The 23,879-nt window shown below is 32.0% G+C and overlaps 1 protein-coding gene across 1 annotated transcript; it reads left to right on the top strand.

Annotated features, from left to right (window-relative positions):
* Positions 1-14,656: 14,656 nt before the first annotated feature.
* LOC126892878 (uncharacterized) lies at positions 14,657-16,852 on the top strand. Its single transcript, XM_050662699.1, has one exon. It carries the CDS (start codon positions 14,657-14,659, stop codon positions 16,850-16,852), a length of 2,196 nt encoding a protein of 731 aa, XP_050518656.1.
* Positions 16,853-23,879: the final 7,027 nt, after the last annotated feature.

Raw genomic sequence — 23,879 nt, 5'->3', positions numbered from 1 at the left:
AAACACGAATTTTTTGAATTCGAGTTTTGGTTGAAGTTTTGATCCGTATTGTATTGAAATTTGACGCAAATAAACGCCGATTTATATAAAAACAAATATATGTATGAGCGTTCAAAATCTGAAACTTTATTGTTTATTTATGAAACATAACGTAAACAATGAAAGTAAAAAGTGAAATTATGTATAGTTCATATCATTAGCTACAATCCGTAAAATTTCAAGCTTCTACATTGTAAAAAACATTGTTAAAAAGAGAATTTAAGCATTTTCCATTAAAATCGTTTTTTTTTATTTAAAGAATTGGCAAACATAAAATAAAAATTTATTGACTATTCGTGTATTGTTCCCACGAATGCATATGTCTGCAAATTTTCATTCATTTGCATTGAAGAAAGGTCAGTCAAATTAACGTCTAAAAATTTGATGCAAACTATTGAAGTAAAGAAAAGCGTTTTAAAATCGAACAATTTCGAGATTTATCTCCAGAGTCGCCCATTGTCGAGAAAATGAATTTATTCCTACTCAAACGACCTCACTGTATGAGTTCCCTGAAATAACCAACTTAATGCCGCGTCCGCATTGGTAAATTTTTCGTGCGTACCAGCTGTTTGTCGCAAATTTTTGCGTGCCCAACGTAAATTGTGCTAGTGTAGACATGTTCATCGCATAAATCGGACGCAAGAATTTTCGAGGCACACAACGCACACGCTCCATCGGTTATCGTTTTCGAGCGAAGATCAAATGATTCGAGCACCGCGTCCTCACTGGTAAAAATTTGCGACGCAAATTCTTGCGACGAACCATTAGTTCAATACGCATGAAAAATTGACCAACGCGGACGCGCCATAATATTCTTAACAACCACACCGCACCGTAGTTGCGCACTTAACACTGCACACACCTTATGGAAAATATAATGTCACTCAAATTCAATAAAATTTATGTGAATAGATTCGTTTTAAATTAACGGTCAATTCTTATCATTGCGCCAACTCGGTATTTCCAATAATAAGAGCAAAAATCGATATAAATAAATCGGAAATCAAATGGGTACGTACATAAGTTAGAGAGAGAAAAAATATTTTAAAATACCCAAATTATCGGTACTCCATAAATCAGCGGATTAGTTTCACCAATCCGCTTAGGCCCAGCGGCGTTTAAGCTGTTTTGAATAGCACCCAGAGCAATAGTGATTGTAACTGACACATTTATGAACTCCAAAAATGTGATTTCGATAAATTTTAATTTCAATGTGAACGGTAATTAATCATAATTAAGAGTTGGCACAATGATAAGAATTGACCGTTAATTTAAAACGAATCTATTCATATAAATTTTATTGAATTTGAGTGACATTATATTTTCCATAAGGTGTGTGCGGTGTCCTTTAAACACAAGACGACAAATAAAAAACTTGGACATTTCCGGCGGTGAATATAGAAAACCAAATGGATTATAATATAAATTTAATGAAAAATTTCTTTTATAAAAGGTAGGTATATTATTTATTTAATAGTTATTTATGATATAGGTGTTAAAATGCACGTTTAAGAGGGAGCAGTAGCGATCAACAGGTAGCAAAAACGCGTTCCAAGATTGCGGCTGTAATTATAAAGAATGGCGGTACAGAACTAAATTTGAAAAATAAATTATTATGTGGAAATTACTCTGCAATTAAATACAATATTAAAAAACGAGCTTGTACCGGCATTAAGAAGAACAAAAAATACACTTTCTTTAAATAAAATTTTTTAATCGATGCCTAGATTTTGTGTCAATTTGGAACTACTAAAATTTTTTATTTCATTAGTAGTTCCAAAATGACACAAAATCTAGGCATCGGATAAAAAAGTTTATTTGAAGAAAGGGATTTTTTTTTGTTCTTCTTAATGGCGGTACAGGCTCGTTTTTTTAATATTGTATTTAATTACAGAGTAATTTCCACATACTAATATATTTTTCAAATTGGGCTCTGTACCGCTATTCTTTATTATATTACGAATACGTGTGCCAAATATCTCGAAAAATATTCAAAATTACAGCCGCAATCTTGGACCGCGTTTTTGCTTCCTGCTGATCGCTACTGTTTGCTCTTAAGGCACGCATGTGAAAGTTTGCAGAATGAGTGAAGCGAGTTCTGCAATTCATATGAGTGCCAAAAATGTACTTTTTAACACGCATATCACACAATATTTTTTCTACAAACGTAATTACAGGACAATATCTACAAAAACTTTTACTTGAACTTGACTGAAATTCCATTTTTATATTTTTTTGACATTACATCAAAATTGTCTATACGGTCTATACGGTCAATACGAACTGCAGTGCCATAAAAATTTTAAAGAACTAGTGCCTTTAAGTAGCATTTTTAACGCTCGTATGGAGTGCTGAAAATTGCATTTTTAACACGGTTTTAGAAAAAAAACCCTTAAAGGGCTCTAATTATCATAAAACGTTTTCACTCTCCAATAAGAGCAACGTCATTGCTGTTTCAGGCATGATATCTGAGCCACCAAAATACATAGGTCAAAACCATTTAAGTATTGACTAAATGTCTTACATTGACAAAGTAATTGAGTAATTAAATGAGTGGCAACTCACCGTTATAAAAACTCAAAATTTATGATTTACTTTGCAATTTTCTAAGCAACCATTAAAGATAGACATATTCAGCGAACGCCATATTGAAGTTTTTTACACGATTTATGAGTTTCTTACTCTCAAATTTGTTTAAAATGCTTAACTTTTTGGTAATAGACGAAAAAAGCGAAAATTTACCGTTTTTTGATCTTCTACCGTTTTTGGGTCGAAAATTTGGTTTCGGCCTGGAGGAGGTTGTGTCACCAACAGGATATTTTTCTTTCTTATTTCTCTGAACTATTGCTCTGATAATTTTTTTTTATTTTAATTTTGGTACAAATCATATAGGTAACACGGTGTACTTCCACGGTGCAATAAATATTCACAAGGAAGAAAGCCTGTACTAAAATTATACAAATGGCTGGATATAAACAGCAAACTAAATGTACTTAGTTTTCTAATCGGTTCACATGATATCCTGGTGTAAAGTTTCTGTTGCTTTTAAATAATTAATCATAGCAGGTCAAGCCTAGATTGTTTTAACAGTTCTAACTCCTCTAACGGACCGGACGGTTAGCGAAATAAACGAACAATACATCCACATCGGTTTGTGGGACCGAAGTTTGCGTGGGTCTACACTAGAGACCTTTGGCAGCCCTCTCTCGTTTCGCTAATTAACTTGATAATTTTAGGCAGGTTCCGAAATCTTGCCCTTCTCTAATATTCCATTACTGTTTGGAGATAATTAAAGATTCAAAATAGCGCCGGTGCAATCAAAACTTGTTTCTGTGTAAATAATAAATGAACATCGGCACTCTCTCTCCAAGACGCACAGAAAATTGGAATATAGCACGTGCGTTTTCGTCGGTGAATTGTTAGCATTGTGTCCGGGCTGATTATAAAACGTTATTTGTTTTTGCCTTATAAAGATATTAAACGTACTGTTTAGTACAAAGGATCAAACACTTGCAAAATGAATATTACATTTTAGGGGGATGGTTTCTTTTTAAATAAGCAGTATACACAAACATTATTAAAATTATTTCTGATAACATAACAAAGAAAAGAAAATTCCTTGAAAACATAATTTAATTAAAGTTTCGACTTCCACTTCGGACGTGTGTCAAAATACAAAATATATTAATAAATTAAACAAAAATGTTGTTGCTCAGTAAAAATTCTTCTAATATTTCAATTTAATCTGACTCATTTATATCGGCAATGGAGACATGTATTATACATTTTAAAGTAGAAGACTTTAAGGGTGGGTAAAAAATGTCCACCTAATGCGTATTCCCTTGTAACATACTTATTACGTGTTTAAAAATTTTCCAAAATTATTTATTGTTAAAAAGACAGCCTTTTATCGAATGTTAAATTGGTTCTACCGATATTTTTGAAAATAAAAGTATTATCTTGAGTTAAATATGGGTGGGCATAAAAAGTACACCCTTGGTAAAATTTGTCACTAAAGGTTTCTTAATAATTTCTCGTTGATAGGAACATAATCCATATAATTATCGACGTATAATTACTTAATCTACATAATTATCCGCCAATGAGGAGGCTGAAAGGAAGAATGTGGAGAAAATCGACAAATCTGAATTACTGGCTTTTACTGGTATGTTAATTGTGATTTAAATTGTAATTTTGTTGTAAGGTTTGTAAATTGTTTATATTAATATTTTAAAAGATGTTGTGTTTATTAAGCGTAAGATTCTTAAGTGTAATCCATTTCCAACCATTCTAAATAAATATATTAGCTATTTTCGAGGTGGACATTTTTTACCCACCGTTGGGCGTACAGGGAACCTAAAAAAGATTGGGCGTTTAAGGGCTAACGGACACCTCTCTTCGCCGGACACCTCCTCTATACGGACGATTTATAAAACAAAAATTATTCGGCCATATATGAACGTGTACCCTTTAACTCCCTTCGACGGACACTCTCAACAACGGACGCGGACATGGAAAAATTATGTGTAAATGCGGACAGTAAATGAACAAAATTAACATTTTTTTCCAAATATTTTACAATATAAAACTATATAATACATTTATTATTTCAAATCAATACAGATGCCCACGAGTGTTCACGACATAATATTTGATACTGTTCATGTTATCAACACTACATAAGTGCATATCCAATAGACGTCGTTGTATTTTTATGGGTGTTTTCTTAAAAATCTTATTTTCGGATTAAATTTCATAATAAATTTTGTGTCTAGTTTTAGATTTTTTTAAGTTTGAAAGAAAAAGTCGATGTGGTTCATTATGGAGAGAAGCATAAGGTAAGTGTCAAATTGACAGTTAGCTGAAAAATTTGGAATTGGAAAACCTCAAGCCAGTGAAATTTTGAAACACGAAAGTGATTTAATCACTCAGTTTTCTGAAAATTTTTGTAAACTGATGGTACTGCATTAAACCTATAAATAGTTGTTTTCGATTGGTTTTGTGAAGTGCAGTCTAAAAATATTCCTGTTTCTGGTAAAATTATTCAAGAAAAGGCATTAGAAGTTGCAAGGTAACTAAGCGTTGATATGAAAGCTTCTGGTGGATGGCTCGAGGAATTTTGTAAGCCACACAATACCTATTTCCTTCAAATCTGTATGTGGCGAAGCAGCTGCTGTAGATTTATTAGCAGTTTTTAACTGGAAGAAAAAACTGCTCATTTTAATGGCAGTATAGTTAGGTACTCTCCGCGAGACATTATTAATGCAGATGAGACGGGTTTATTTTTTAGAGTTTAGAGCATTACCCAAGAAAACTTATAACCTGAAAAGGAGAAAAGTGTATTGGATGCAAGGCTTCTAAAGATAGGATCATAATCCTATTTTGTACCAAATGATATTTTGATAGAAGAATGCAGAGAGAAAATTGAAAAGTTGAATGTCAATGTTTATAGACAATGCTTTGTGGTCATCCACAACTTTGTTGTGGATGTTGGTCTTTTTATATACAGAGTATGTTTTATGTATGGAGACACTAAATTATCTCGGAAACGGCTTGCACGATTTTTATAGATTTTGGTGGGAAAGGGTCTCTAAGGTGGCCGATATTATAGTGGCAATTACATTGTTGTCAGATTTTTCCTTTTTCTGGAAATCTAATGAACTTTCTTATTTCAAATAGAACACCCTGTATATTTTTTGCACTTTGAAGTCCTAAAGAAATACTGACTATTTTTCAAGTTATATTCCCTATACCTAATTGCCATAATTTCGGAGTTATTGCTACATTTTTTAAAAAAAAGATTTTAAATAAATTATAAAAATAAATTTTTTCGGCTCCAGTAAATCTTATTTTAGATTCGTTGGATCATTGTGAACAAAAAAAATATTTTGAATTTTTCTATAAAATTAATCGTTTCAGAGTTATAAACAATTGAAAACTGAAAAAATAGAGAAATGACGATATTCAAGGTTCAAAAATACAAATAAAAATTATTAGTTTTGAAACTGCGTAGAACCCAAATTCAAGTTCGAGCCCTCTTTTACCAGATATCGATAAGTAATTTGAACTTGTTTTATACTAAAATAATTTTTTTAATTGTTAATGCGTCCGTCCTTTCATATGCGCTTTATTAACAAATTAAAAAGCGATATTTTAGAATAAAACGTATCAAAAACTCTTATGGCCAGCTCCTAGAGAAAGGATAGAGCTGGAATTTAGATACTTCGTAATTTCCAAAATTATATTTTTTATTTGTGCTTTTGAACCTTGAAAATCGTCATTATTCGATTTTTTTCAGTTTTAAAGTCTTTTTAGCTCGGAAACGGTTGATTTTATAGAAAAATTACAAAAAATTTTTGTTCCCAATGATCCAAAGAACCTAAAGTAATATTTACCCGAACCGAAAAAATCGATTTTTATAATTTGTTTAAAATTGTTTTTTAAAATAAATGTAGCAACAACTCCGAAATTATGGCATTTAGGTATAGGGAATATAACATAAAAAATAGTCAATATTTCTTTAGGACTTCAAAACGCAAAAAATATACAGGGTGGTCCATTCGAAATAAGAAAGTTCATTAGATTTCCAGAAAAACGGAAAATCTGACAACAATGTAATTGCCACTATAATATCATCCACCTCAGAAAACTCCAATACCCACCAAAATCTATAAAAATCGTGCAAGCTGTTTCCGAGATAGTTGAGTGTTTCCATACATAAAACTCACTCTGTATACATACATACATGTCCTTATTTTTAAAAAACTTAAGTTAACATATTTGTTTCTCTTCAACGGACACTTCCTTTAAACGGACACTTTATGCGGAACGATTACTCTCCGTTCAATGGAGAGTTCACTGTACTATATAAATGGTTTAATTTTAATGGTTTAGTTGTCTTAACCTTTAACTACCCGCGCATCAAGTTATAACATAATTACACGCGTGGCGAACTTTATACGCCACGAGAAAATAAACTTAAAAACAGCGGATTCGTTTTTTTTTAATTTCACTTAGTTGTTTGTGTCAACCTTATTCGGCATCAACGAATACTTGGAGTTCCTTCTCAGTAAGCCAATTGGGATTTATAACGGGAATCTGATTCCATGATAAACAAAATTAGTAATAAAATTTTGTTTTAATGTAATTTCTACATGAGAAAAAGTATTGTTTGTAAAGAAAAATATATTTTGTGCCATAATGACTTAAAAACAATTGAAAGATGTACTTATATTACTACTTATATTACTATAATCGTGGTGTACATTGTCCACCACCGGAAACAACAAATACGAAAATGTAAATTACGATCTTCCCAGAACGCCGATTATAACAAAACTAAAACCAATTGTAAAGCACATTCCAGTGATTGGTTAGGTAGATAAACAAGGTCAAAAATTAAATTTTTAAATATATTGGCAGTAGAATTCTTATATCTGGCGTACAAAATACGCCCGCGCGTGTAGTTAAAGGTTCAAGACAAATCACATGCTATGATTTTTTTGACGTATATTCTTGAGTTAAAGTTGATTTCATGTCATTGAATGAACTATCTTTCAATAAAGTCGTCCCATAAATATTGCCAATATAATTTTAAAGTTTTCTACTTTAAAATGTATAATATATGTCCGAATTGCCGATATAAATGAGTCAGATTAAATTGAATTAGAAGAATTTTTACTAAGCAACAACATTTTTGTTTATTACTATTTTGTATTTTGACAACGACGTTCGAAGTGGAACTCGAAACGATAACAAAATTAATTTTTCAAGTTAAATTGTGGCTTATTTCCCAATTATAGTTAATTAAAAAAATGACACAAATAAGTAGCTTCAGGACAATATAAAGAAAAGAATTGTACAGAAAAATTGGGAACAATAATTGAATTGAATTGAAAATTTAAATAATATAGACCGGCAAATTAAATTTCAGCTCCAATATTAATTAACTTTTCTTATTTTGTTAAATACGAGTAAACTCGAACAGAGACAACTAAATAACGCATTAGTTAATCCCAAAAGTGCTTTAACACGCCATTACTTGCACGTGCCCTAACTTGCCGCAATTTCAGAAATTCTTAAAATATATTGTTCATATAAAAGAATAATACCTGAAAGAATAATACCTAAAAGGATAATACCTGAAAAAATAATACTCCTTACTATAATAATATTGGATTTAACTATGTATTGTCTGAAATTATAAACCTGGTGGGTACAATAAAATTAAGGGGATTTAATATAATGTTTTGTTGTATAAAAGCTCATTGTGGATTAGTAAACAATGAAATAGCAGACAAAATTGCCAAATATAATGAACTATCTAAAGAATCAGAATATAAATGTGTAATGGAGGAACTAATTTCTCATTTAAGGCTCAACCATTTATTTCGTAACGGTAAAAATGAGTTGACTATCCCTATTTCAAAAATTTCTTTCTGCACGTAAACCAAATCTGTTGAAATTTAGGTCAAAATGCTACTAGAGGCGATTACTGAAACGAGAGACCCCCTGGAATGACAATACAATGATAAACTTGTTGTCATTCTTCTCTTCAATGGGATTATGGTTACTTACTTATTTAGAATAACAGACTTTTATAAAATTGTAAATTATAGTAGAACTATGTTATGTTTTCGAGAACAATATTAAGATTTCAAATTTTTAAATAGAACAAAATTAACAAACTAATGTAAATATAGAGAGATATTTTGAGGTCACGGTATTACTGAATTCCTTTTTTTATGTCGTATATTTTCTTTTGTTTTTGTCAATTTTTTACGGACAAATTAGCTGTCTGAATTTTAGGTAGGTTATAGTTTGGCAATGTAATAAGTTTTTGTAAAATGTTGAGAATATCTCTTGTCTCTTGACATGTCCGGCTCATCTTTGTGACTTTATTATTTTAACAACTATATCTGGTTAGTTATATCTATAATTTTTCCAATTTCTGGTTGATTGCTGCAAAAAAGTTGATTAATAGCAAGCTGAAAATTTGTTAGCTTAACGGTGTCTAGTCGGACAAACTTTGATGTATGGGAACACTGGAACAGGGGAAGTTTTAATTATGGAACAGGTTAAAAATTTGGAACGTCAGACTACGAAAACGGTCCATGCATTTTGTCGGACAGAACTTCCAATTGATTTGTTATCATTTTATTAAACTCTCATGCAAAAATCAGACTGGTGTTTATCTCCAACTTGTCATTTTAATGAGTGGAACACGAAGAATATATCAAAAGACAGGAGTCATGTTGGTTATTATTAGCAGTCTGATTTTTGCATGTGAGTTTAATGAAAGGGTAACAAATCAATTGGATGTTCTGTCCGACAAAATACATGGAACGTTTTCGTAATCTGACGTTCCAAATTTTGAAACTGATCCACAATTAAAACTTCCGCTGTTCCAGTGTTCCCGTAAATAAAAGTTTGTCCGACTAAACACCGTTAAGCTATTAACAAATTTTCAGCTTTCTATTAATTAACTTTTTTTTGGTACGCAGGATCCAGGCCTATATCCTTACCTGCTCCATATACTCCTCTAAGAATTCTTATTTCTGCGATTTTTAAGCAGTTCTCATAGTAGAAGGGGTATGCCGGCACGACTATAGGTATAGGGAAATCAATGTGTTAGAGAGAGAAGTACCTTTCCAATGAGTAAGAGTGAGATAGATGCTGACGTCACAAGGAATCTTCCATAATGGAATCTACCATAGTTTAGCTAGATGGCGCCACCAATCCGCCATTTTTATTCCAATTCGCCATTTTTATTCCATTTCAGTATTTGTATTTAAATTCGCCATTTTTGATCCAATTTTCCTTGACATTCGCTAGATAGTGCCACCAATTCGCCATTTTTATTCCATTTCAGTATTTTTATTTAAATTCGCTATTTTTATTCCAATTTGTCTTGATACAAATATTACGTTGAAGGAATCTACCATAATTCGTTATAAATATGATCTCAAATAAAATCCCATACATAAAACAAATTGAATTCATCGATATGAAAAAGAACTTCGACTGAGTGCATTATAAATGACAAAGACAAAATCTAGAAGGAAGATATTTAATTGAAAAAGAATGCAAATTTTCAAAGCAAAAGTCTTTTAGAGTAATTCGATTGAGAAAATTATATATACACAAGTAAAAAATCGAACTCCTATTGGTCCAATAAAAAATCAAATACAACAGCATGTAAAAAGGCTTTAGTATTTTCAGTCCTATTGGTCAACATGATTATTTAACAGAATAAAATGACACAGAAAAATGAAATTTACCTCTCCGTAGATACGCCACTGCTAATATGGAAAGATATATTATATTAGAAACTTTATTTAATTTTATTTAATAGCTAAATGATATATGGAAAAATATTAGAAACTTTGCTTAATAGCAAAGCAATTAGAAGGTAATTTAAAAAATACGTCACACTAATTGATGGAGAAAATACAGTAATTAAAGACCCATCAATATAATTACTGGACTTTGATATAAAAACGAGAAAAGTAGTGAAAATAGTGTATTCAAGTTTTCGAGGCAGTTAAGTACATATGGTATATTACAGTCAACATAGCAGTAAGGAGAGTACTATTTTTACTTTATTCTGATTTTTTATTTATATTCGTACCTTATATGCCATTCTTTCTGTTTTATTTTTCTGGTATTTCTCGATATTTTTTGCTTCTTATATATGAGAGTTTGCTTCTTTGTTCCTGAAGCTGAACTGATTTTCACGTATCCGTATATCAATTGGCCATATGTGATAGTTGTATTGCTCTTTGTACATTGTTGTCTCTTTTTTTGTAAATACACTGCTTCTCCATTCGTCTGGCTTTGTCCAACTTCCATAATTCTACTAAATAAACCTATATAAAAAGCATGGAAAACGAGTTGCAGCAATTTATATCTCTCGCTCTTTATTACAATGTGTCAGAGGCATTCGATTTTATTGTGGTTACCAGCTCTTTTTCTTTTTTAATTCTTAATAAAATGATCTAATTAGTTACGTGATGGGAATAAGATATATACAAAAATAAGAAAAAAAATGTTTTATTTCTTTGGAATAAAAAAGCCAAGTTGGTTGACTGGTTTAAAGCTTTGCAGTGCAGGAGATTTGAACCTATGGTCTAACACTTACTTATTTTCAATGCAATTTAACAAAGCCTTAAATCACTCAACCAACGTGGCTTTGGAACTTTGCTCTAAAAAATAACGATGATATTCACATGTTACGACATTCATATTGATAATAAAAAGAAATAAATATTTTTCAAATAATATTTTATTCAAAATACTGTTATTTAGAGTGTGAGCTTTGGTACAGGGCACCCATATAAAAAGCGTGGCTGTCCCCTCCTTCCTTCTTTCAGCCAACGCCTCCAGTCCTTTCTGTTCTGGTATTCTCCATCTCGTCTTTTCTTTTAGATATATATTTTTGTCTTTTTGTTCTGACAACAGCATTTCCTGTCTTTATTTTTTAAGTACTTGAATTACTTCGGAGGGAATGGAGTCTTGCATTGCAGAGTCTTAATTTCTCGATTTTTTTTGTTTATATTCGCAACATATTTTAGTCTGATTTTAGCTTATATTCGTAACTTTGGATATATGTAATTTTTTTAGTCGAATTCTATTTATCTTTGAACCTTAATCTATCCAAAATTTCGATAAATCCTCTATTTTTTCAAATTATTCTAATTAAACTAAAAGACTTTTGCTTAAAAATTTTGCAATATTCTTTCTATTAGAGTCCTTCCTCTATCTATCATAGGATTTTTACAGCTGTCACCGCCTTCCTTCTTTCAACCAACATCTCCAGTCCTTTCTGTGCTAACATTCTCCATCTCGTCTTTTCTTTTAGATATATATTTTTGTCTTTTTGTTTCTGTTCTGACTCAACAGCATTTCCTGTCTTTATTTTTGAAGTGCTTGAACCACTTCAGAGGGAATGAAGTTGTATATAGCAAAAAATAAAAGTCGTCTGTTGTTTTGTTTCTGTTGTATCTAGAGCCTTCTAGAGTTGCAGCAGATTAAAATTCTATATTTTAGTTTTTAGTATTTCTCTTAGAACTTTTTTGTTCTTTTTCTTCTGTTTTGTCCAGTGCCCCATAGCGTTGCAGCAGATTAGAATTTTTAGTATTTTATTCATACATATTAGTTCTATCTTTGCTTACATTCGTAACTTATGTATGTGTAATTTTCTCGATCGAATTACTCTAACTAAACTAAAAGACTTTTGCTTTGAATTTTTTATTAGAGACCCTTCGTTTGGATATATGTTTTGTGTCGGTTCTATTCAGAGTCTCGTAGCGTTGCTTCAAATCTCGCAATATTTTTTCTATTTTTATCGATTTTTTCGAAGAGTCAAGTTGTTTATAGCAAGTTGTTATTGTTTTAGGTGGATTTAGCAAAAAAATAAGCAAGGTTTCATCCATTGCAGTGGAAACGAACATCCAGCAGCCAAATTCGAAATCGTTGAAACTTAGAATAAAAAAGAGGGTAAGTGATTTTGTTTTTTTTTATAAGCCATACAATATAATACTGAAATGATTAAGGAAATACTTAAGCAGCGGGTTCGAAAATCGCAATAGCGATGTATTTTTTTTTTCTATTTCTCAATTTTTTTTTCGTTCTATTTTAAAAGAAAGTGAATTTTAGTATAGCAAGGTGTTATTGAGAGTTTTGCTCCGAATTACATTTTTTGCATCGAAATTTTACAACATATTTCTATTAGAGAGCCTCCTATTAGATATGTTTTTTGTCTTTTTCTGTGTTTTCTACAGCCGGTTCGAAAATCACACTAGCAATGCATTTTTTGTTTCTCGATTTCTTCGAAGAGAGTGAATTTTAGTATAGCAAATTGTTATTGTTTTAGGTGGATTTAGCAAAAAATAAGCAAGGTTTCATCCATTGCAGTGGAAACGAACATCCAGCAGCCAAATTCAAAATCGTTGAAACTTAGAATAAAAAAAGGGTAAGTGCTTTTGTTTTTTTAACCATACATATAATATAGTGAAATACTTAAGCAGCGGGTTCGAAAATCGCACTAGCGATGCATTTTTTCTTCTATTTTTCGATTTTTTTCGTTCTATTTTCAAAGAGAGTTAATTGTAGTATAGCAAGTTGTTATTGAGAGTTTTGCTCCGAATTACATTTTTTGCATCGAAATTTTACAACATATTTCTATTAGAGAGCCTCCTATTAGATATGTTTTTTGTCTTTATTTGTGTTTTATGCAGCGGGTTCGAAAATCGGACTAGCAATGCATTTTTTTTTTTCAATTTTTTCGAAGATAGTGAATTTTAGTATAGCAAGTTGTTATTGTTTTAGGTGGATTTAGCAAGAAATAAGCAAGGTTTCATCCATTGCAGTGGAAACGAACATCCAGCAACCAAATTCAAAATCGTTGAAACTTAGAATAAAAAAGAGGGTAAGTGATTTTGTTTTTTTATAAGCCATACAATATATTATTGAAATGATTAAGGAAATAGTTAAGCAGTCGGATAATCTATTAGTAACTATTAAAAGACTTCGTAAAATAATTTTTGATAAATTTACTCAAAATGATGCTAAAGTGTGGTTAAAGCGATTAAATGCACATATTTGCAAATGTAATAATTTAATTAAAGCTAAAAAATTACCCATTGGAACTGCTAAAAAATTACAATCAAACGTAGGACATTTTAAACATTTTCGAAGAATAATTTTAAACTTTAATAGACGTGTTGGTCTAGGACTTAATTCAAAATTACGAAATAGAGTAAAATGGGAAAATGTCGCTTCAAGTTTTGCAAGCCGGATTAAGACAGGGGTTATAATAAATTTATATCATAAGGATGTAGGACCGTTTTTGGATGATGCTTTTACCGTATTTAAACAAAAAGTTAAAACTGTTTTGAAATCTAATAGAGTACTTAAAGTCAACACTACTTTGTGGGGGGAATTTATTAAAAAGACAGGTGATAGTGAGAGTTTAGATTTGATACATTTTAGCACTAAAAATGTCATTATAGATAGTTATTCGACCGATTTACACATTTGGTTTAGCAAAAATGTTAAAGATATAATTTTTAAAAAAATGTCTGAGTTTTCAGAAAAAGGTTCAGGTGCCGCTCTCTCTAAAGTAATCTCATTAGAAGTTAACATCAATAAAGTCGAAATTGGGAACGGATCATCGTACATTAAACTTCCTGAGCAAATTCAAAAGCGTCAAGCATGTATAAATATTAAAAATTACGATCAAAATTGCTTTTATTGGGCGATTATTAGCTCTCTTTATCCAGCTAAAATAAATAAAGAACTTACATCGTCGTATCCATATTACAGTACTGTTTTGAAAACGGAGGACTTGGAAGCTCCAATGTCTTTAAGTCATATCACAAAATTTGAAAAAATAAATACTATATCAGTGAATGTTTATGCTTTGGAATTAAATCAAGTTAAGGAAAAACAATTTTACGACGTAGTACCTGCTAGACTTACACAAAACAAGCTTGATAGACATGTAAATTTGCTTCTAATTCAGGATAAATATTTTCCAAAGTTAAATGATTACGACGCTCCTCCTAGTGACGATGAAAATATTGAAATAAAATATCACTATTGCTGGATTAAAGATATGTCTAGATTGTTAAGTTCTCAGTTAAGTAAGAACGAACATAAAAAATATATTTGTGATCGCTGCATGAATTATTTTTACAGCGGGAATAAACTTGCTGAGCATGAAGAGTTCTGCAGAGACATAAACAAATGTAAAATGACTGTTCCCAAATACGATCATGTTGCTTTTAGAAATTTCACATACAAACAAACCACTCCCTTTATCATATATGCTGATTTTGAATGTCAGTTACATAATTTTACAGATTCTAATGTAAAACTGAGCAAAACAGCAAAATACCAAAAGCATGTACCTTATAGTGCAGGCTATTACTTTAAATGTGCTTACGATGACAGCTTATCATATTTTCGAAGCTACAGAGGTGAAAATTGCATGGAGTGGTTTGCAAAAGAAATGGCTGAAATATCCAAATTTGTCAATTCTAAAATAAAATCAATTGTACCTATGATTAAAAAGCCTAGTACAAGTGGGGCAACTGCCTGTCATATTTGTGAGAAACGCTTTTTAGCTACAGACATAATTGTTGTAGATCATGATCATTTTACCGGAGAGGTAAGAGGATTTGCACACCAAGCATGCAATTTAAACTTCAGAAAGGTGTTTGTTGTGCCAGTAGCATTTCATAATTTTAGTGGATATGACTCACATTTCATGATTATTGATTTATGCAAACATGGCTACCTGAGCTTACTTCCTATTAATAAAGAAAAATATATTTCTTTTACTCTACATTCAGATGAGCATAAAATTAGACTAAGATTTATCGATACTATGAGATTTATGGGAACTTCACTCGATGAATTAGCATCACTTTTAGATACTTCAGAGAAGAAGATTTTAAAACAAGAATTTTACAGTTTAGATGATAATGCATTTAATTTATTAACTTGCAAAGGAGTATTTTGCTATGATTATGTCGATAGTTTGGAAAAATTAGAGGAAACTTCTTTACCTACAATTAGTCATTTTTATAATAAATTATGTGATGAACATATTAGCGAACAGAAGTATGCTCATGCGCAGAAAGTTTGGTCTACATTTAAATGTAAAAATTTGGGAGAGTATAGCGATTTGTACTTAAAAACAGATATTTTGCTTCTGGCTGATGTATTTGAACAATTTAGACAAAAATGTAGGGATACGTACCATTTAGATCCTGCGTGGTATTATACCATACCAGGTTATACATGGGACTGTATGCTAAGGTATACAAAATGTAGATTAGAGTTATTAAAAGATGTGGATATGATTTTGTTTATTGAAAAAGGCATAAGAGGCGGAATATCTGTGTGTAGTAACCGATTTTCGGAAGCTAACAATAAGTACATGTCGACATATGACCCCACACAGCCCTCTAAGTACATCATGTATTTAGATGTAAATAATCTATATGGTTGGGCTATGAGTGAATATTTACCTTTTGGAGGATTTAAGTGGATTGAAGATGTAACCAAATTTGGTGTTGCATCTAAATCCACTAAACTTTCCAAGGGTCATATTGATATTATGTCAATTCCGAATGCTGCGAAGGAGGGCTATTTCTTTCAAGTTGACTTAGAGTATCCACGTGAATTACACGACAAACATAAAGATTTTCCATTTGCTGCCGAACACCGCATTCCTCCCGGTTCAAAACTACCAAAATTATTGCCAACTCTTTTTAATAAGTCAAAATATATTATTCATTATAGAAATTTAAAGCAGGCTTTATCTAACGGATTAATTTTAACTAAAATACATAAAGTTTTGAAATTTAATCAATCTGCATGGCTGCGACCCTATATTGAGTTAAATACTAACTTACGGGCTGCATCTAAGAGCAGTTTTGAGAAAAATCTCTATAAAATGATGAACAATGCTGTGTTCGGTAAGACCATGGAGAATATAAGGAGGCATAGAACTGTAAAAATATGTAAAAATTGGAATGGAAGGTATGGAGCCAAAAACTTGATTGCAAGTATTCGGTTTCACAGTCGTACTATCTTTAGTGAAAACCTAGTGGCCATCGAACTAACCAAATCAGTGGTGTGCTTTAATAAACCTTTGTATATAGGTGCAGCAATCCTAGACATATCAAAATTATGTATGTATGATTTTCATTACTCCTTCATGCTTCCAACGATGGGAGAAGAAAATTGTATGTTATTGTACATGGATACAGATAGCTTTATATATATGAATTACAGTGTTTAGATGCATATAAGGAGGTTTTAAAGGCACACAACTCTAAATTCGATACATCTGACTATTCGGAAGATAACCCGTACATGATAGAACGGTTAAATAAAAAAATCCCCGGTCTAATGAAGGATGAAGCTAATGGAAAAATTATTACACATTTTATTGGTCTAAGATCAAAAATGTATACATTTAAATTACAAACAACTGATGAAGAGAGAGAAAAAGAGAGAGAACGTTTAAAACTGAAACTAAACAAGGAACAAATTGATTGTGGTATTCAAAATTTAGGTATAACCAAAAAAGCAAAAGGTGTAAAATATAATGTAGTCAAAAATATAATCACATTTGAAGATTTTGAAAATTGTTTAAAAGAATACAAAATTAAAAGCACAAACCAAAGGTGTATTCGGTCATATCAACATTCAGTATTCAGCATAGAGCAAACAAAAACGGCCCTAAGTCCTTATGATGATAAACGATATTTAATACCAGAATCCTTTAAGACGCTTCCCTGGGGGCATTGTGATATACCTTAATTTTTTAGCAAAAATATAATCGCTTTAAGACGCTGAGGGCATTTACTTGGATATTAAAAATATGTATGGCTGTTGAAAAGACACAATCACTTTTCCTCAGTAATATTTAATAAAATGACTATTGTACAATATTATTTTTTCATTATCCTTTTGTAAATATATTACGAAAATAAAACACAAGTGTTTAAATACATAATATTTATTAACAAATAAAGTTATTCAAGTCATTTACAACTTTAATTTTATAATAATATACATATTCTCTCATAGCATGGCTTAACAAAGTATCTGATGGAGAAATTTCACAAAACGCAATCATAGCTTCAAACGGACCACATAAACTAGTATCTGTACAAAAATTCTGTTGCAAAAAATATACAATATTTGTATAATATGCATGAAAGTTTAAATTTTCCAACAACGATATGCGATGAGTCACTATACTGTGGTGTACTTGTAGAATTTGCGTAACATCATTTTCATCTAAATAGTATTCCACACCATGTTTTTCAATAACAAGGAATTTGATTGAATCCAACACCAATTGTCGTATCTTGCAGTAGTCTCCACACTGAAACTCGACAGGATCAAACTCGTCTGCATAGAAAAAATCATTCATCTTTTGTGAAAATAGGTTAATTATGTCACTCCACTCAAATTTGTCTATACTAATTCTTCGACCGTCGAATAATTCTTCTTTTATGGCCTGTTGACATAAAATGACGGATGCCGTAAACTGTCTAGCTGGAGATAGACCAACTTTAATTATGTAACTATCTAGTGGAAATGAGGCTTCTAACAAGTAGTATGGTTCATTCTTGGCAGCTTCTTCGAATTTTGCTAAAACTTGGTCTAGTTCGGCACCATAATTGATTTCACTTGATGAATCATCGTATACCACAATAGAACTTGATGAACTATAACCACTATCTTGAGAACTCATGTTGAAGAGCGAGGTGAACTAACTGAGAGCGAGGTTGCTGAGCGGTCTTTTATATTGCGTCCCTCCTCTTCAAGGTTGCATTCGTATGAAGCGCATTAAAAAGTACTAAACCACATCTTTATTATTAATCCAACTATTATGTTTACTATCGAGACCCAGCCATTGAACATACATCTTATTTCCGCGTCTGTGCAATACTTTTTCAATTAAGTAAATGTCTGTATTTTTTGTTTTCTGTAATTCTTCTTCGTAGAATCCTCCTCTAATAGGCGCTCCAGTCATATCTTCAATCAAATATGTTGTGGGATTTGTTATTTTAATTTCAGTAATTTTAAATAGTTCTGTTGTCCAATTTGGCTTATATCCCTTATCAAAAAGGTGTTTATTTTTACTAATACGCACCATATCACCAACTTTCAATTTTCTTTTACCTGAAATTTTCAAGTGAGTGTAATATTTTCGTAAGATTTCTTTTTCGTTAGACTTATTAACATCAATAGGTTTAAGTCGAATTTTGCTGTGTTTCGTGTTATTGTAGTCTTTTGTAATTTGAGGCAATATATCTATCCATTTGTAAGTACCATTAAGACTGAAATACTTGTAAAGTTTTTCCTTCAATGTTCGAATAATTCGTTCACATATGGCTGCTTTTTTAACACTAAAGGTATTATAGTGATTAATACCATGTTTTCTTATGAGGTTTTGAAACTTGGAATTGAAAAATTCTGTACCTTGGTCTGTTTGTAAATTTTTCGGAACTCGTTGAGTTTGATTTAAAATATCTGCAAACGTCTTTGTTATTTCCTCCCCTGTTTTTGTCTTTAATGGTCGAGTCCACACAAATTTTGAAAAACAGTCAATTACGACAAGAATGAGCTTGTAAGATTTATTTTGATTGGCATAGGATCTCATCTCAGCAATATCCATTTGCCATAAATCATCTAGTCCTTTAATGACGGTTCGTCGACGAGGATAATTTTTTCGTGCTGGTTTATGTAATTCGTTGACCAATTGTTGTTTTTCTTTAGACATTACGAATTTAAACTTAAGACGATTGTCCCATGAAGTAATGTTATCTACTGCGTTCTGTAATGTAGGTTACATTTGATTTATTAAGTATTTTCGATGGGAAATTATTTTTCAGGACAACATTTGATTTATTCTCTTGTTAGTCTTATTTACTGTCAAGGTATTTTCTGTAGCTTTTTGTAGATTCAATGCCTTGTTAATCCTATCTACTGTCACGGTATTTTCTCCAACAGATTCTTGTTTTATTGCATTCTGGATACTTACTGCTTTTTGTAAATCATTCATTTCTTTTGTTAAATCAGATATTTTCAAGACAGCCAGTTTATTTGCATCAGATAACTCATTATTTTTTTTATTAAAATTGCTTTCAATCTTCCCGATGGAGTTTTGAAAGTCAGAAATTTTTTGTTCAAGTTGAGTATCTTTTGAACTATATTCTTTTTGCATCAAGGTAATCTCTTTTCGCAGAAAATTTTTTATATTTGCAATGTGGTCATCTACATATTTCTTGTTGGAAAGATGTATACCTGATACAGGAGGATCTCGTTTAATATCCTTATTTACTGCATGTATCTGGTTTTGTAAATCTAAAATGGATTGTTTGAAGCCTTCACGCAGCTTTTGAATAGCTTGTTCATTAGAACGATAATGATGACGACCAAACTTATCAACACTCATGTTGGAAATGATGTCTAATCTGACCTAACATTAATATATAATATCTGCTTCACGTAATTCGTTGATAATGGCAACAATTTCGTTACTATGGGATGTGTTTCCTGCTTCTTGGGAAGCAATCAACAATTCGAGTCTATCACATAGTTCATTTGGATCATCCCAATATACATATTCAATAGGATTATCGTTGTAAATCAAATGAGAAGCATCGATGAACCCTGATCCTTTGGAGGTAGATGAAGTTGCTGACGATGATGAACGAGTTGCTTTTACTACTTCTAAAGGCGATTTCTTTGATGTAGTAGACCGAGTTTTCGGTGGTGAACGAGTCGCTTTCTCTTGACCTTCGAGAGACAGTTTCTTTAATCTAGTAGATTTAATTTTCGGTGATTGCTTCTTTGCTTTTTTAGGTTTAAACAACGGTTTGACAATATTAAGATATTTTTCTGCAGTTGCACCGTTAAGATGGCCTATGGAATTGTGATGAACTTCAGTATTATTTAATTCTTTATATTGTTTTAAATCTTCATTTTCATGATTCGTTGATACTGTATCGGAAAATACATCGTCATCGCTATCTTCTTTTTTCACCTCTTCTTCTGATTTCATCTCTTCCTTTTTGACGTGTTTAAGCTTGTTATTAGTAGCATGATGTGAGGATTGTGCAATATCTTTTAGTGGTTTAGTTATGGGTTCAAAGAGTTTATTTAGCGTCTCGTCTTGTTCTGTCCTACCTAGCTTTAATGCCAAATACTTTTTGCGAATGACTTGAGCTAATTCAGCAACTTTACGCTTGCGTGCAGCTACCTCTTTGTCTAACATGTTGTTATGGAATGCGTGTATTTCGATCATAACTACAATTTTATAAACTTGTCGAAGCCTAAACGATATCGTCCGTTAGAAATATCGAAATCCTTAACAATTACGAACGTGCCATACCTATCCTGCCAACATTCAGAACAAATTTTTTTAAATTGAACAAATGTCATGTCAGGTGAGACGTGATCATCAAAGACGTGTTTTAAATTGAGCTCATCCTGTTTAAACAATACAATAAGGTTGGCATTATCACGCAGGAGTTGTTTGCCTGCTCGACTGTATGATTGACATATGTATGCACAATCGATATCTTTATGTCTTCCCATACAGTAATATTCACGTATTGTTTGTTGTGGATCCGTAGATACGTCATCAAATATGAATACTGAGTTGGGTTTAGCTTCGTCAGGACTTATTACGGCATCATTGTCTTTAAATGGAAAATAACCAACCTCTTTCACAGATTCCAACACTTCCTTCAAAAACTGATACTTGGGTTGAAACAACGATTTTGAATATACGTAAACATTTTTGAATTTAGCGCCATTTAGATCAAACAGTAATGCTAGCATAGCATTCGTTTTTCCACATCCACTTGGGCCACATACGATAGCACGAAAAGAATGTGGTAGCAATACACCATGTTTACTGATTCTTGCCACGTTATCGACAAAATCCAAGTTCTCCACTGCTAGTGTCTTATCTTGTTGAATGACCTTCATATTGTGATTAAGATGTATTTTATACGCTTGGTTATATAAAGAAATTTTTCAAGAAGCGATTCATTTCAATGTTAGTCGTTCAAGGTGAAGGAGTGTTGAATTCTCTGATCAACAATATACCGTTTGAATTGCATGCCCCTGGTTACCAGTATCTAGGACCTGGAACTAAATTACAGAAACGTCTAGCTCGTGGAGATCCAGGGATAAATCCATTAGATCGAGCTGCGAGAGATCATGATATTGCCTATTCTCATAGTAATTCATTGAAAGATAGACATAAAGCAGATTGGGTATTGGAAAACAAAGCGTGGGAACGAGTTACAGCAAACGACGCATCTTTGAGTGAAAAAGCCACTGCCTGGTTGACTACTACAGGAATGAAAGTTAAACGAAAACTAGGTATGGGTATGAAACGTGGTAAAGGTGTTGGTTCATTTAAGCGACACGTGCTACAACCAATTATCAGAACGTTGAAACGAACTCCTCCGTCACCAAATTTGCGTAAATCAGCCCTAGTTGCACTTGCAGCAGCTAGAACAGCCGTGAAAAATATAGGTGGGAAAAGAAATGTACGAGTTCCAAGAATCATTCCATTCGAATCAAAATCTGGTGGTATTTTACCTTTAATCCCCATCTTTGCAGGCTTATCAGCTCTTGGTAGTTTGGCTGGTGGTGCAAGTGCCATCGCAAAGACTGTAATTGATTCAAAGAATGCTCAAAAGAAACTAGAAGAGGACAAACGTCATAATAAAGCTATGGAGCATCTAGGCAAAGGATTATACCTTCGAAAAAACGCTAAAGGAGGCTTTGGATTATATTTAAAAAAGTCAAAAAACTACCGCTGAAGCTACCTAATAGACCTTTAACCAATGTGGACTTGAATAAATTTGTTAAACTACTTAAAATTCCAAATTTTCGTGGTGTGTTTATGAGAGATAATTTACCTCGTAACCCTCGTAAACATGAATGTGCTATAATTAATCTCGACATTTCAACAAACCCTGGTACACATTGGGTAGCTTACAGAAAGATAAACAAAGACATAGAGTATTTTGATTCATATGGCTGCTTGAAGCCACCTCAAGAACTAGTTTCCTATTTGAATGGTGGAAGAATTGCCTATAATAACGATCAATATCAAAGTTATAACCAAATAAACTGTGGACATTTGTGCTTAAAGTTTCTGTATAATGGAAAATATAAGCGCTGATGTCTGGTATGAATTACCACAAGATATTCGCCATGCACTAGAATATTATTTACCTTGCAAGAAAGACTATGAGAAACACGTATGGTGCGATGTTTGTGGGACGATGGAAAGTGTATGTGTATTTTGTAGAATACCGTATTATGAACAAAATATAAATAAGACAAGAAAAACATGTAACATTATTCTAAGAAAAATAAAGAAATGTTTAACATATTTTGGTATTTAACTTACTGCACCTTTTACCTCCTATCAGTCATGTCTCGATTATTGACCCTAACAAGTACTACAAACGAGTTTTCGTTTACTCCTCAAGTGCCTCTTGTGCTTGATCCGCTACGGCAGTATTATGTAGCAGTGTTGGGATTTCATACATTTAATTCAATTCCAAACATTGATGGTGAAAAGTTTTATTTCTATGAGCAGAATGATCGTACAAAGTTGCGTTATATCGAAATTCCATCAGGATCGTATGAAATTACCGATATCGAAGCATACATTCGAAATAAATTAATGGGTATATACAATTCGGTTCAGGAGTTCACTTTAAAACCGAACAACAATACGCTTAAATGTGAAATTTTCTGTCAAGATCATACCATTACTTTCGAGAAAGAAGATAGTCTTGGTAAATTATTGGGTTTCTCCTCAAATAGAGTGTTAAAATCAGGAAAAATGCATTCTTCGGACCAACCTGTAAATATTATAAAAGTATCAAGTCTACTATTTGAATGCAACATTACTGAAGGAGCCTTCTACGAAGACAGACCTGTACACACCATTCTGCATTTTCCGATAAATGTAGATCCAGGTTTTTCTATTGATGAACGTCCTCATAACCCTATATACATACCAATAAGCAGCAGTATACGTGAAATTACCAAAATTACTGTTAGTATAGTCGATCAGGAATTAAGACCTGTTAACTTTAGAGGAGAGAAAAGTACGCTCCATTTGGATTTTAAGGAAACGATATAGATGGGTTTAATTATAAAACAAAACTCTACAAGTCAATATCCATTAGTCTCACGCAGATCCTGCATGCAACGTGACGTGTCTGCTGCCAATAAAGCCTTTCTTGTTGCCATTGGATTAAAGCTGAAAG

Source organism: Diabrotica virgifera, chromosome 1, assembly GCF_917563875.1.
Source record: "Diabrotica virgifera virgifera chromosome 1, PGI_DIABVI_V3a".
In the NCBI taxonomy this organism is placed as follows: Eukaryota; Metazoa; Arthropoda; class Insecta; order Coleoptera; family Chrysomelidae; genus Diabrotica; species Diabrotica virgifera.
The sequence above is the reverse complement of the archived record's forward strand: the minus strand, read 5'-3'. Positions and strand labels throughout refer to the sequence as shown.

Bases quoted from the DNA above. Each gene is read 5' to 3' on its own strand.
- LOC126892878 (XM_050662699.1), top strand. From the start codon at position 14,657: ATGTCTAGATTGTTAAGTTCTCAGTTAAGTAAGAACGAACATAAAAAA.